This window comes from Oncorhynchus gorbuscha, unplaced genomic scaffold (assembly GCF_021184085.1).
Source record: "Oncorhynchus gorbuscha isolate QuinsamMale2020 ecotype Even-year unplaced genomic scaffold, OgorEven_v1.0 Un_scaffold_1877, whole genome shotgun sequence".
NCBI lineage: Eukaryota > Metazoa > Chordata > Actinopteri > Salmoniformes > Salmonidae > Oncorhynchus > Oncorhynchus gorbuscha.
Window position 1 is genome coordinate 40,468 of NW_025746532.1, and position 16,690 is coordinate 57,157.

A 16,690-nucleotide genomic window follows, 5' to 3' on the forward strand; every position below is an offset into this window, starting at 1 on the left:
ACGCTCCCCATCCAACCTGACAGAGCTTGAGAGGATCTGCAGAGAATAATGGGAGAAACTCCCCAAATACAGATGTGCCAAGCTTATAGCGTCATACCCAAGAAGACTGGAGGCTGTTATCGCTGCCAAAGGTGCTTTAACAAAGTACTGAGTAAAGGGTCTGAATACTGATGTAAATGTGATATGACATTTTTTGGGCAACATTTTCTAAAAACGTGTTTTTGTTTATGGGGTATTGTGATGTAATTATGGGGTATTGTGATGTCATTATGGAGTATTGTGATGTCATTATGGGGTATTGTGATGTCATTATGGGGTATTGTGTGTTGATTGATGAGGGGGGAAAAAGGTTTTAATCAATTTTACAATAAGGCTGTAACGTAACAATATGTGGAAAAAGTCACGGGGTCTGAATATTTTCCAAATGTACAGTATGAAGTGCTGAGAACATTTAGCTGCAGAGAAACCTCTATATACAAGAGACTGATGGATGGACAGAGAGACATGTTAAAACAACTGGAGGGCTATGTGTTGAGCTACAGAGAAACTAGCTAGTTGTTCTAGTCATCCAGTCTCTGATCTACTGCACACGGCTGACTGTCGGTCTGTCTTCTCTCTAATGGACGTCCAGACCAGTGGGTCTGTTCTCTCTAATGGAGTCCAGACCATAGCTAGTTGTTCAGTCATCCAGACCATCTAGTTGTTCTAGTCATCCAGTCTCTGATCTACTGCACACGGCTGACTGTAGGTCTGTCTTCTCTCTAATGGACGTCTAGACCAGTGGGCTAGCTAGTTGTTCTAATCATCCAGTCTCTGATCTACTGCACACGGCTGACTGTAGGTCTGTCTTCTCTCTAATGGAGTGGGCGCTAGTTGTTCTAGTCATCCAGACCAGTGGGCTAGCTAGTTGTTCCAATCATCCAGTCTCTGATCTACTGCACACGGCTGACTGTCGGTCTGTCTTCTCTCTAATGGACGTCCAGACCAGTGGGCTAGCTAGTTGTTCTAGTCATCCAGACCAGTGGGCTAGCTAGTTGTTCTAATCATCCAGTCTCTGATCTACTGCACACGGCTGACTGTAGGTCTGTCTTCTCTCTAATGGACGTCCAGACCAGTGGGCTAGCTAGTTGTTCTAATCATCCAGTCTCAAGCAGCTAAACTGATGATGTCAGAGAAAAGAAAAGTACTACTGAAGTAGAAAATGACACATCCCAAATGGCACCTTATTCCCATAGAGCTCTGATCAAATGGCACCTTATTCCCATAGAGCTCTGGTGAAATGGCACCTTATTCCCATAGAGCTCTGGTCAAATGGCACCTTATTCCCATAGAGCTCTTATCAAATGGCACCTTATTCCCATAGAGCTCTGATCAAATGGCACCTTATTCCCATAGAGCTCTGGTGAAATGGCACCTTATTCCCATAGAGCTCTGGTCAAATGGCACCTTATTCCCATAGAGCTCTTATCAAATGGCACCTTATTCCCATAGAGCTCTGATCAAATGGCACCTTATTCCCATAGAACTCTGGTGAAATGGCACCTTATTCCCGCAGAGCTCTGGTCAAATGGCACCTTATTCCCATAGAGCTCTGGTGAAATGGCACCTTATTCCCATAGAGCTCTGGTAAAATGGCACCTTATTCCCATAGAGCTCTGGACAAATGGCACCTTATTCCCGCAGAGCTCTGATCAAATGGCATCTTATTCCCATAGAGCTCTGGTCAAATGGCACCTTATTCCCATAGCGCTCTGGTGAAATGGCACCTTATTCCCATAGAGCTCTGGTCAAATAGCACCTTATTCCCATAGAGCTCTGGTCAAATGGCACCTTATTCCCATAGAACTCTGGTCAAATGGCACCTTATTCCCATAGAACTCTGGTCAAATGGCACCTTATTCCCAAAGAGCTCTGGTCAAATGGCACCTTATTCCCATAGCGCTCTGGTGAAATGGCACCTTATTCCCATAGAGCTCTGGTCAAATGGAACCTTATTCCCATAGAGCTCTGGTCAAATGGCACCTTATTCCCATAGAACTCTGGTCAAATTTACATTTACATTTAAGTAATTTAGCAGACGCTCTTATCCAGAGCGACTTACAAATTGATGGCACCTTATTCCCAAAGAGCTCTGGTCAAATGGCACTTTATTCCTGCAGAGCTCTCTGTTCAAATGGCACCTTATTCCCATAGAGCTCTGGTCAAATGGCACCTTATTCCCATAGAGCTCTGGTCAAATGGCACCTTATTCCCATAGTGCTCTGGTCAAATGGCACCTGGTCAGTGTTGTGGATTAGTGAGAAGGTTTTAGGGTCTTACTCGGCTGGGTTCTACAGGGTAGTCGGTGTACTGTGTGGTAGTGGGACTGATACTAGGCTGGGTGGTAGTGGGACTGATAGATACTAGGCTGGGTTCTACAGGGTAGCTGGTGTACTGTGTGGTAGTGGGACTGATAGATACTAGGCTGGGTTCTACAGGGTAGCTGGTGTACTGTGTGGTAGTGGGACTGATAGATACTAGGCTGGGTTCTACAGGGTAGCTGGTGTACTGTGTGGTAGTGGGACTGATAGATACTAGGCTGGGTTCTACAGGGTAGCTGGTGTACTGTGTGGTAGTGGGACTGATAGATACTAGGCTGGGTTCTACAGGGTAGCGGTGTACTGTGTGGTAGTGGGACTGATAGATACTAGGCTGGGTTCTACAGGGTAGCTGGTGTACTGTGTGGTAGTGGGACTGATAGATACTAGGCTGGGTTCTACAGGGTAGCTGGTGTACTGTGTGGTAGTGGGACTGATAGATACTAGGCTGGGTTCTACAGGGTAGCTGGTGTACTGTGTGGTAGTGGGACTGATAGATACTAGGCTGGGTTCTACAGGGTAGCTGGTGTACTGTGTGGTAGGACTGATAGATACTAGGCTGGGTTCTACAGGGTAGTCGGTGTACTGTGTGGTAGTGGGACTGATAGATACTAGGCTGGGTTCTACAGGGTAGCTGGTGTACTGTGTGGTAGGACTGATAGATACTAGGCTGGGTTCTACAGGGTAGCTGGTGTACTGTGTGGTAGGACTGATAGATACTAGGCTGGGTTCTACAGCGTAGTCGTACTGTGTGGTAGGACTGATAGATACTAGGCTGGGTTCTACAGGGTAGCTGGTGTACTGTGTGTTAGTGGGACTGATAGATACTAGGCTGGGTTCTACAGGGTAGCTGGTGTACTGTGTGTTAGTGGGACTGATAGATACTAGGCTGGGTTCTACAGGGTAGCTGGTGTACTGTGTGGTAGGACTGATAGATACTAGGCTGGGTTCTACAGGGTAGCTGGTGTACTGTGTGGTAGTGGGACTGATAGATACTAGGCTGGGTTCTACAGGGTAGTCTGGTGTACTGTGTGGTAGGACTGATAGATACTAGGCTGGGTTCTACAGGGTAGCTGGTGTACTGTGTGGTAGTGGGACTGATAGATACTAGGCTGGGTTCTACAGGGTAGTCGGTGTACTGTGTGGTAGGACTGATAGATACTAGGCTGGGTTCTACAGGGTAGTGGTGTACTGTGTGGTAGTGGGACTGATAGATACTAGGCTGGGTTCTACAGGGTAGCTGGTGTACTGTGTGGTAGGACTGATAGATACTAGGCTGGGTTCTACAGGGTAGCTGGTGTACTGTGTGGTAGTGGGACTGATAGATACTAGGCTGGGTTCTACAGGGTAGCTGGTGTACTGTGTGTTAGTGGGACTGATAGATACTAGGCTGGGTTCTACAGGGTAGCTGGTGTACTGTGTGGTAGTGGGACTGATAGATACTAGGCTGGGTTCTACAGGGTAGCTGGTGTACTGTGTGGTAGTGGGACTGATAGATACTAGGCTGGGTTCTACAGGGTAGCTGGTGTACTGTGTGGTAGGACTGATAGATACTAGGCTGGGTTCTACAGGGTAGCTGGTGTACTGTGTGGTAGGACTGATAGATACTAGGCTGGGTTCTACAGGGTAGCTGGTGTACTGTGTGGTAGGACTGATAGATACTAGGCTGGGTTAGGACTACTAGGCTGGGTTCTACAGGGTCGGTGTACTGTGTGGTAGGACTGATAGATACTAGGCTGTTGGTCCTCCAGGGTAGAAAGGCCTGGTACCATTTGCTGTACCTTACCTTTGGGACTGATCAGATCAATCAATCTCAATCAATCAATAGCTGGTGTACTGTGTGTAGTGGGACTGATAGATACAGGCTGGGTTCACAGGGTGTTTACTGTGTTTAGTGGGACTGATAGAAACAAGGCTGGGTTCACAGGGTAGCTGGTGTATTTTTGTGTTAGTGGGACTGATAGATAAGCAGTTCCTCTCCTCTGTTTACTGTGTGGTAGTGGGACTGATAGATTTGGATGTTTACAGGGTAGTCGTTCCTGGGTCTCCAGCTTGGTTGTGTTAGACCCTGGTCTGATAAAACCAGGCTGGGTCCATCTTGGGGTAGCTACAGACCCTGGTCTGAATAAACTGATAGATACCAGCTGGGTTCTACAGACCCTGGTCTGAATAAAACCATAGATGTCAGTACAGACCCTGGTCTGTATAAAACCACCCAGTCCATCTTGTGGGTAGGACTGACAGATACTAGGCTGTTGGTCCTCCAATAAAAGGCCCCCCTACCATTTGCTCCTACCTTGTGTTGGAGCCAGAGTTCAATCAATCAATCAATCAATCAATCAATCAATCAATCAATCAATCCACCCTGACAGGACAAAACACATCATCCAGTTTCCATCTTTACGGGTCACAAGTAAACAATGGTCTTCATAAAACCCCCAGTTATTTTTAATGTTAGTTACAGACCCTGGTCCTCTGTTTCCACCCAGTCCTTGGCACTAAGATTTGGATGTTTGAGTCGTTCCTTCTCCAGCTTGGTTGTGTTCAGACCCTGGTCTGAATAAAACCACCCAGTCCATCTTGGGGTCAGTACAGACCCTGGTCTGTACAGACCCTGGTCTGAATAAAACCCCCAGTCCATCTTGGGGTCAGTACAGACCCTGGTCTGAATAAAACCACCCAGTCCATCTTGGGGTCAGTACAGACCCTGGTCTGAATAAAACCACCCAGTCCATCTTGGGGTCAGTACAGACCCTGGTCTGAATAAAACCACCCAGTCCATCTTGGGGTCAGTACAGACCCTGGTCTGAATAAAACCCCCAGTCCATCTCGGGGTCAGTACAGACCCTTCAATTAATAAAAAAAGAAAGTCCATCTTATGCTTGGTTCAGACCCTGTGTTGAATAAAACCCCCAGTCCAGGTTGATAATGTTGTGTTTATTTGACCCTGGTCTGATAATGCTGTGTTTAGTTGCAGCTCGGTAATGTTGTGTTTAAGACCCTGGTCGATAATGCACCCAGTTCCATCTTGGGGTCGATAATGCTGTGGTCTGAATAAAACCAGGTTGATAATGTTGTGTTTAGTTGTAGCAGGTTGACAATTAATGAAAAAGTTGTAGCAGGTTGATAATGCTGTGTTTAGTTGTGGCAGGTTGATAATGTTGTGTTTAGTTGTAGCAGGTTGATAATGTTGTGTTTATTTGTAGCAGGTCGATAATGTTGTGTTTAGTTGTAGCAAGTCGGTAATGTTGTGTTTAATTGTAGCAGGTTGATAATGTTGTGTTTAATTGTAGCAGGTCGATAATGCTGTGTTTAGTTGTAGCAGGTTGATAATGTTGTGTTTAGTTGTAGCAGGTTAATAATGTTGTGTTTAGTTGTAGCAGGTTGATAATGCTGTGTTTAGTTGTGGCAGGTTGATAATGTTGTGTTTAGTTGTAGCAGGTCGATAATGTTGTGTTTATTTGTAACAGGTCGATAATGTTGTATTTAGTTGAAGCAGGTCATTAATGCTGTGTTTATTTTATTTGTAGCTAAAGGTTATAATGTTGTGTTTAGTTGTAGCAGGTTGATAATTTGTGTTTAGTTGTAGTAGGTTGATAATGTTGTGTTTAGTTGTAGCAGGTTAATAATGCTGTGTTTAGTTGTAGCAGGTTGATAATGTTGTGTTTATTTGTAGCAGGTTGATAATGTTGTGTTTAATTGTAGCAGGTTGATAATGCTGTGTTTAGTTGTAGCAGGTCGATAATGTTATTTAGTTGAAGCAGGTCATTAATGTTGTGTTTATTTGTAGCAGGATTATAATGTTGTGTTTAGTTGTAGCAGGTTGATAATGTTGTGTTTAGTTGTAGTAGGTTGATAATGTTGTGTTTAGTTGTAGCAGGTCGGTAATGTTGTGTTTAGTTGTAGCAGGTTGATAATGTTGTGTTTAGTTGTAGCAGGTTGATAATGTTGTGTTTAGTTGTGGTAGGTTGATAATGTTGTGTTTAGTTGTAGCAGGTCGGTAATGTTGTGTTTAGTTGTGGTAGGTTGATAATGTTGTGTTTAGTTGTAGCAGGTTGATAATGTGTTTAGTTGTAGCAGGTTGATAATGATGTGTTTAGTTGTAGCAGGTTGATAATGTTGTGTTTAGTTGTAGCAGGTTGATAATGTTGTGTTTAGTTGTGGTAGGTTGATAATGTTGTGTTTATTTGTAGCAGGTTGATAATGTGTTTAGTTGTAGCAGGTTGATAATGATGTGTTTAGTTGTAGCAGGTCGGTAATGTTGTGTTTAATTGTAGCAGGTCGATAATGCTGTGTTTAGTTGTAGCAGGTCGATAATGCTGTGTTTAGTTGTAGCAGGTCGATAATGTTGTGTTTAGTTGTAGCAGGTTGATAATGCTGTGTTTAATTGTAGCAGGTCGGTAATGTTGTGTTTAGCAGTAGCAGGTTGATAATGTTGTGTTTAGCAGTAGCAGGTTGGTAATGTTGTGTTTAGCAGTAGCAGGTTGATAATGTTGTGTTTAGTTGTGCATCCTGGGAGTGTCGGTCCATATAGAGATTGGCCACACCTCTTTACAGGGGGGAGGAGTCTAAGACAGCTTAGTCCCTCATCCATCTCACCTCAGCTCCTCCCCTTTCCTGGCCTTGGCAGGTATTGTGCTTTCTGATTGGCCCTGCTGGCTGGTCCCACCCCCAGTCCAGGTCCCGAGTGGGTTACTGCTGTGCGGGTGGTGAAAAAAGTGACCAATCACCTCGCAATATGCCGGAGGCGAGCGTTCCATGCGTCCGTGGCTGTTGGCTACGCTGATACCAGAGTTACTGCTGGGTGGTCTCGGCCCTCCCCCCCCTCCACTGTGCATGTCTATCACTTCACTGTGGAAGATGGTTCTATTGGGGGGGGCCCTGACCGACTCCCTGTTTAACTCCAACTGCTGCTCTGGGTCCCTCAGCTGTAAGGTGCAGGGGCCCTGGTAGGGCGGGGGCTCCTCTCCGTCAGACAGGGAGATGGTGGGGGGAAGGTGGATGTCGTGGGTCAGGTAGGGGTAGGTGGGCTGGAAGCGACTGAAACGATCCCGGTACATAAAGGAGGGGGCTGTGAACCTCTCCTGGCCTGGGGCACATACACCACCTAGACACAGAGATAGATAGAGGGTTAGATAGTTACACCACCTAGACACAGACACATACACCACCTAGACACAGAGATAGATAGAGGGTTAGATAGTTACACCACCTAGACACAGAGATAGATAGAGGGTCAGATAGTTACACCACCTAGTCACAGAGATAGATAGAGGGTTAGATAGTTACACCACCTAGTCACAGAGATAGATAGAGGGTTAGATAGTTACACCACCTAGACACAGAGATAGATAGAGGGTTAGATAGTTACACCACCTAGACACAGAGATAGATAGAGGGTTAGATAGTTACACCACCTAGACACAGAGATAGATAGAGGGTTATAGATAGTTACACCACCTAGACACAGAGATAGATAGAGGGTTAGATAGTTACACCACCTAGACACAGAGATAGATAGAGGGTTAGATAGTTACACCACCTAGACACAGAGATAGATAGAGGGTTATAGATAGTTACACCACCTAGACACAGAGATAGATAGAGGGTTAGATAGTTACACCACCTAGACACAGACACATACACCACCTAGACACAGAGATAGATAGAGGGTTAGATAGTTACACCACCTAGACACAGAGATAGATAGAGGGTTATAGATAGTTACACCACCTAGTCCTAGACACAGAGATAGATAGAGGGTTAGATAGTTACACCACCTAGACACAGAGATAGATAGAGGGTTAGATAGTTACACCACCTAGACACAGAGATAGATAGAGGGTTAGATAGTTACACCACCTAGTCCTAGACACAGAGATAGATAGAGGGTTAGATAGTTACACCACCTAGTCCTAGACACAGACAGATACACCACCTAGTCCTAGACACAGACAGTCAGACCACCTAGTCCTAGACCCATTACTAAACAGCTTGGATCCAGTGGGTCCATTACTAAACAGACTGGATCTAGTGGATCCATTACTAAACCGATTGGATCCAGTGGATCCATTACTAAACAGATTGGATCCAGTGGGGTCTGTTACTAAACAGATTGGATCCAGTGGATCCATTACTAAACAGATTGGATCCAGTGGGGTCCATTACTAAACAGATTGGATCCAGTGGGTCCGTTACTAAACAGATTGGATCCAGTGGGTCCGTTACTAAACAGATTGGATCCAGTGGGTCCATTACTAAACAGATTGGATCCAGTACTAAACAGATTGGATCCAGTGGGGTCCATTACTAAACAGATTGGATCCAGTACTAAACAGATTGGATCCAGTGGGTCCATTACTAAACAGATTGGATCCAGTGGGGTCCGTTACTAAACAGATTGGATCCATTACTAAACAGATTGGATCCAGTGGGGTCCATTACTAAACAGATTGGATCCAGTGGGTCCGTTACTAAACAGATTGGATCCAGTGGGTCCATTACTAAACAGATTGGATCCATTACTAAACAGATTGGATCCATTACTAAACAGATTGGATCCATTACTAAACAGATTGGATCCATTACTAAACAGATTGGATCCATTACTAAACAGATTGGATCCATTACTAAACAGATTGGATCCATTACTAAACAGATTGGATCCATTACTAAACAGATTGGATCTAGTGGGTCCATTACTAAACAGATTGGATCCATTACTAAACAGATTGGATCTAGTGGGGTCCTTTACTAAACAGATTGGATCCATTACTAAACAGATTGGATCTAGTGGGGTCCATTACTAAACAGATTGGATCCATTACGAAACAGATTGGATCCAGGGGGGTCCATTACTAAACAGATTGGATCCATTACTAAACAGATTGGATCCATTACTAAACAGATTGGATCCAGGGGGATCCATTACTAAACAGATTGGATCCAGTGGGATCCATTACTAAACAGATTGGATCTAGTGGGGGTCCATTACTAAACAGATTGGATCTAGTGGGGGTCCATTACTAAACAGATTAGATCCATTACTAAACAGATTGGATCCAGTGGATCCATTACTAAACAGATTGGATCCAGTGGATCCATTACTAAACAGATTGGATCCAGTGGATCCATTACTAAACAGATTGGATCCAGTGGGGTCCATTACTAAACAGATTGGATCCAGTGGGGTCCATTACTAAACAGATTGGATCCAGTGGATCCATTACTAAACAGATTGGGGTCCATTACTAAACAGATTGGATCCATTACTAAACAGATTGGATCTAGTGGGGATCCATTACTAAACAGATTGGATTGGGATCCATTACTAAACAGATTGGATCCAGTGGGGTCCATTACTAAACAGATTGGATCCATTACTAAACAGATTGGATCTAGTGGGGGTCCATTACTAAACAGATTAGATCCATTACTAAACAGATTGGATCCAGTGGATCCATTACTAAACAGATTGGATCCAGTGGATCCATTACTAAACAGATTGGATCCAGTGGATCCATTACTAAACAGATTGGATCCAGTGGGGTCCATTACTAAACAGATTGGATCCAGTGGGGTCCGTTACTAAACAGATTGGATCCAGTGGGGTCCATTACTAAACAGATTGGATCCAGTGGATCCATTACTAAACAGATTGGATCCAGTGGGGTCCATTACTAAACAGATTGGATCCAGTGGGTCCATTACTAAACAGATTGGATCCAGTGGGATCCATTACTAAACAGATTGGATCCAGTGGGATCCATTACTAAACAGATTGGATCCAGGGGATCCATTACTAAACAGATTGGATCCAGTGGGGTCCATTACTAAACAGATTGGATCCAGTGGGTCCATTACTAAACAGATTGGATCCAGTGGGGTCCATTACTAAACAGATTGGATCCAGTGGATCCATTACTAAACAGATTGGATCCAGTGGATCCATTACTAAACAGATTGGATCCAGTGGGGTCCATTACTAAACAGATTGGATCCAGTACTAAACAGATTGGATCCAGTGGATCCATTACTAAACAGATTGGATCCAGTACTAAACAGATTGGATCCAGTGGGTCCATTACTAAACAGATTGGATCCAGTGGGGTCCATTACTAAACAGATTGGATCCATTACTAAACAGATTGGATCCAGTGGGGTCCATTACTAAACAGATTGGATCCAGTGGGTCCGTTACTAAACAGATTGGATCCAGTGGGTCCATTACTAAACAGATTGGATCCATTACTAAACAGATTGGATCCATTACTAAACAGATTGGATCCATTACTAAACAGAGATTGGATCCATTACTAAACAGATTGGATCCAGTGGGTCCATTACTAAACAGATTGGATCCAGTGGGGTCCATTACTAAACAGATTGGATCTAGTGGGGTCCATTACTAAACAGATTGGATCCATTACTAAACAGACTGGATCTAGTGGGGTCCGTTACTAAACAGATTGGATCCATTACTAAACAGATTGGATCTAGTGGGGTCCATTACTAAACAGACTGGATCTAGTGGATCCATTACTAAACAGATTGGATCTAGTGGGGTCCGTTACTAAACAGATTGGATCTAGTGGGGTCCATTACTAAACAGATTGGATCTAGTGGGGTCCGTTACTAAACAGATTGGATCTAGTGGGGTCCGTTACTAAACAGATTGGATCCATTACTAAACAGATTGGATCTAGTGGGGTCCAGTACTAAACAGATTGGATCCAGTGGGTCCATTACTAAACAGATTGGATCTAGTGGGTCCATTACTAAACAGATTGGATCCATTATCTAAACAGATTGGATCCATTACTAAACAGATTGGATCTAGTGGGGTCCATTACTAAACAGATTGGATCCAGTGGGTCCATTACTAAACAGATTGGATCTAGTGGGGTCCGTTACTAAACAGATTGGATCCAGTGGGGTCCATTACTAAACAGATTGGATCTAGTGGGGTCCATTACTAAACAGATTGGATCTAGTGGGGTCCATTACTAAACAGACTGGATCTAGTGGGTCCATTACTAAACAGATTGGATCCATTACTAAACAGACTGGATCTAGTGGGGTCCATTACTAAACAGATTGGATCCATTACTAAACAGATTGGATCTAGTGGGGTCCATTACTAAACAGACTGGATTACTAAACAGATTGGATCCAGTTACTAAACAGATTGGATCTAGTGGGGTCCGTTACTAAACAGATTGGATCTAGTGGGGTCCATTACTAAACAGATTGGATCTAGTGGGGTCCATTACTAAACAGATTGGATCTAGTGGGGTCCATTACTAAACAGATTGGATCCATTACTAAACAGATTGGATCTAGTGGGGTCCATTACTAAACAGATTGGATCCATTACTAAACAGATTGGATCCATTACTAAACAGATTGGATCTAGTGGATCCATTACTAAACAGATTGGATCCAGTGGGTCCATTACTAAACAGATTGGATCCAGTGGGTCCATTACTAAACAGATTGGATCTAGTGGGGTCCATTACTAAACAGATTGGATCCAGTGGGGTCCATTACTAAACAGATTGGATCTAGTGGGGTCCATTACTAAACAGATTGGATCTAGTGGGGTCCATTACTAAACAGACTGGATCTAGTGGGGTCCATTACTAAACAGATTGGATCCATTACTAAACAGACTGGATCTAGTGGGGTCCGTTACTAAACAGATTGGATCCATTACTAAACAGATTGGATCTAGTGGGGTCCATTACTAAACAGACTGGATCTAGTGGATCCATTACTAAACAGATGGGATCAGTGGGGTCCATTACTAAACAGATTGGATCCAGTGGATCCATTACTAAACAGATTGGATCTAGTGGGGTCCATTACTAAACAGATTGGATCCAGTGGGTCCATTACTAAACAGATTGGATCTAGTGGGGTCCGTTACTAAACAGATTGGATCCAGTGGGGTCCATTACTAAACAGATTGGATCTAGTGGGGGTCCATTACTAAACAGATTGGATCTAGTGGGGGTCCATTACTAAACAGACTGGATCTAGTGGGGTCCATTACTAAACAGATTGGATCCATTACTAAACAGACTGGATCTAGTGGGGTCCGTTACTAAACAGATTGGATCCATTACTAAACAGATTGGATCTAGTGGGGGTCCATTACTAAACAGACTGGATCTAGTGGATCCATTACTAAACAGATTGGATCTAGTGGGGTCCGTTACTAAACAGATTGGATCTAGTGGGGTCCGTTACTAAACAGATTGGATCTAGTGGGGTCCGTTACTAAACAGATTGGATCCAGTACTAAACAGATTGGATCTAGTGGGGTCCAGTACTAAACAGATTGGATCCAGTGGGTCCGTTACTAAACAGATTGGATCTAGTGGGTCCATTACTAAACAGATTGGATCCATTACTAAACAGATTGGATCCATTACTAAACAGATTGGATCTAGTGGGGTCCATTACTAAACAGATTGGATCCAGTGGGTCCATTACTAAACAGATTGGATCTAGTGGGGTCCGTTACTAAACAGATTGGATCCAGTGGGGTCCATTACTAAACAGATTGGATCTAGTGGGGGTCCATTACTAAACAGATTGGATCTAGTGGGGGTCCATTACTAAACAGACTGGATCTAGTGGGGTCCATTACTAAACAGATTGGATCCATTACTAAACAGACTGGATCTAGTGGGGTCCGTTACTAAACAGATTGGATCCATTACTAAACAGATTGGATCTAGTGGGGGTCCATTACTAAACAGACTGGATCTAGTGGATCCATTACTAAACAGATTGGATCTAGTGGGGTCCGTTACTAAACAGATTGGATCTAGTGGGGTCCGTTACTAAACAGATTGGATCTAGTGGGGTCCATTACTAAACAGATTGGATCCATTACTAAACAGATTGGATCTAGTGGGTCCGTTACTAAACAGATTGGATCCATTACTAAACAGATTGGATCCAGTGGGTCCGTTACTAAACAGATTGGATCTAGTGGGTCCATTACTAAACAGATTGGATCCATTACTAAACAGATTGGATCCATTACTAAACAGATTGGATCTAGTGGGGTCCCCATCACATCAGACAGACTGATGTCAGTGACAGAGAGAGAGAAAGACAGGTTGGAACCAAGTAGACCTGTCGCACACACAACAGACTCCAGGCACACACACACACACACACACACACACACACACACACACACACACACACACACACACACACACACACACACACATGACAGACACACACACACACACACACACACACACACACACACACACAGGACACACACACACACACACACACACACCCTTGGGTTTTTACCTCGGAGGCGCCTTGTCGAGAGCCGCTGTCCGGCGGCCAGAGACACACATCCTGATGACAGAAAGAGACAGTCTGAACATTTGACCTGTGGAGGAAACCGATAACCTAACGGCCATATTGGTCTGCTTCACTCAGCAATACATGTTAAAACAAGAACCAGCTCCAATCTGGTGAACTGGGTCTGCTTCACTCAGCAATACATGTTAAAACAAGAACCAGCTCCAATCTGGTGAACTGGGTCTGCTTCACTCAGCAATATATGTTAAAACAAGAACCAGCTCCAATCTGGTGAACTGGGTCTGCTTCACTCAGCAATATATGTTAAAACAAGAACCAGCTCCAATCTGGTTGAACTGGGTCTGCTGTCTAGACACACAGGCACGTACACACAAATCACAGGAGGTTGGTGGCACCTTAATTGGGGAGGACAGGCTGGTTGTAATGACTGGAGCAGAATGGGTGGAATGGTATCAGGCACATCACTGTTTCCATGGTTTCCAGGGGTGTGATGCCATTCCATTTCCTCTGTTAAGAGCCGTCCTCCCCTCAGCAACCTCCACTCACACACGCAGTACTGACCCGCTGTAGGTGTTGTGCTTGCCTCCGGGCCTGGTTCTGTCTGGTCGTAAAGGAGGCAGGACAGAGGGGGAGGCACACACACACACAGACACACACACACACACACACACAGGGGGGACACACACACACACACACAGACACACAGGAGGCACACACACACACACAGACACACACACAGACACACACAGGATCTGAACAGACTCCAGGTACTGACCCGCTGTAGGTAGAAAGTGGTTAGGAGGGGGCCAGGCTCTGCCTGGTGGTTAACTCCAGGAGCAGGCAGACAGCTTGTAGTGGTTCAACAGACAGCCAATCACCAGCAGCATTACAGTCATCAGGACCAGGATGATGAGGATCTGAGCAGACTCCAGGACAGCTGGATGACAGAGAGGAGAGAAAGACAACAGGTTGGAGGAAAGACAACAGGGGAACAGACTCCAGGACAGCTGGAGGACAGAGAGGAGAGCTGGAGGACAGAGAGGAGGAGAGAAAGACAACAGGTTGGAGGATCTGAACAGACTCCAGGACAGCTGGAGGACAGAGAGGAGAGACACTGAGAGAAAGACAACAGGTTGGAGGATCTGAACAGACTCCAGGACAGCTGGAGGACAGAGAGGAGAGACACTGAGAGAAAGACAACAGGTTGGAGGATCTGAACAGACTCCAGGACAGCTGGAGGACAGAGGAGGAGAGAAAGACAACAGGTTGGAGGATCTGAACAGACTCCAGGACAGCTGGATGACAGAGAGGAGAGAAAGACAACAGGTTGGAGGATCTGAACAGACTCCAGGACAGCTGGATGACAGAGAGCAGAGAAAGACAACAGGTTGGAGGATCTGAACAGACTCCAGGACAGCTGGATGACAGAGAGCAGAGAAAGACAACAGGTTGGAGGGAACAGACTCCAGGACAGCTGGAGGACAGAGAGGAGAGACACTGAGAGAAAGACAACAGGTTGGAGGATCTGAACAGACTCCAGGACAGCTGGAGGACAGAGAGGAGAGACACTGAGAGAAAGACAAGTGGTTAGATCTACAATACAATTAATCACTGTCAATGTCTACCGAGGGGGAGGCAGGTAGTCTAGTGGTTAGAGGGGGAGGCAGGTAGTCTAGTGGTTAGAGGGGGAGGCAGGTAGTCTAGTGGTTAGAGGGGGAGGCAGGTAGTCTAGTGGTTAGAGGGGGGGGAGGCAGGTAGTCTAGTGGTTAGAGGGGGAGGCAGGTAGTCTAGTGGTTAGAGGGGGAGGCAGGTAGTCTAGTGGTTAGAGGGGGAGGCAGGTAGTCTAGTGGTTAGAGGGGGAGGCAGGTAGTCTAGTGGTTAGAGGGGGAGGCAGGTAGTCTAGTGGTTAGAGGGGGAGGCAGGTAGTCTAGTGGTTAGAGGGGGAGGCAGGTAGTCTAGTGGTTAGAGGGGGGAGGCAGGTAGTCTAGTGGTTAGAGGGGGAGGCAGGTAGTCTAGTGGTTAGAGGGGAGGCAGGGGAGGCAGGTAGTCTAGTGGTTAGAGAGGGGGGGAGGCAGGTAGTCTAGTGGTTAGAGGGGGGAGGGGAGGCAGGTAGTCTAGTGGTTAGAGGAGGAGGCAGGTAGTCTAGTGGTTAGAGGGGGAGGCAGGTAGTCTAGTGGTTAGAGGAGGAGGCAGGTAGTCTAGTGGTTAGAGGAGGAGGCAGGTAGTCTAGTGGTTAGAGGGGGAGGCAGGTAGTCTAGTGGTTAGAGGGGGAGGCAGGTAGTCTAGTGGTTCGAGCGTTGGACGAGTAACCGAAAGGTTGGATGACGGCATTAAGAAAGCATATTTGGGATGATGTGTTGTTTTTCCATTCCCCCACCAGGTGGAAGCAGAGGTCAACATGTGAAGCAACCAGAGACTCAGAGAGCTTCAGTCTTCAGGCCACACAGACAGGACCACTACAGACAGACCACTACAGACAGGACCACTATAGACCACTATAGACATGACCACTACAGACCGCTACAGACAGGACCACTACAGACAGGACCACTATAGACCACTATAGACAGGACCACTACAGACAGGACCACTATAGACAGGACCACTACAGACAGGACCACAGACAGGACAGACAGGACTACAGACCACTACAGACAGGACCACTATAGACCACTACAGACATGACCACTACAGACCGCTACAGACAGGACCACTACAGACAGGACCACTATAGACAGGACCACTACAGACAGGACCACTACAGACCACTACAGACAGGACCACTATAGACCACTATAGACAGGACCACTACAGACCACTACAGACAGAACCACTATAGACAGACCACTACAGACAGGACCACTACAGACCACTACAGACATGACCACTACAGACCACTACAGACAGGACCACTACAGACAGGACCACTACAGACAGACCACTATAGACAGGACCACTACAGACAGGACCACTACAGA

The 16,690-nt window shown here is 45.4% G+C and overlaps 1 protein-coding gene across 1 annotated transcript; it reads right to left on the reverse strand.

Moving 5' to 3' along the window:
- Positions 1-6,485: 6,485 nt before the first annotated feature.
- Positions 6,486-14,638, reverse strand: LOC124024487 (low-density lipoprotein receptor class A domain-containing protein 4-like). Its single transcript, XM_046338390.1, has 5 exons — positions 14,554-14,638; positions 14,274-14,332; positions 13,695-13,745; positions 8,267-8,295; positions 6,486-7,436 (listed from the first exon to the last, which is right to left on the reverse strand). Exons 1-5 carry the CDS (start codon positions 14,606-14,608, stop codon positions 6,953-6,955), a joined length of 678 nt encoding a protein of 225 aa, XP_046194346.1. The 5' UTR covers positions 14,609-14,638; the 3' UTR covers positions 6,486-6,952.
- Between the last annotated feature and the right edge of the window lie 2,052 nt (positions 14,639-16,690).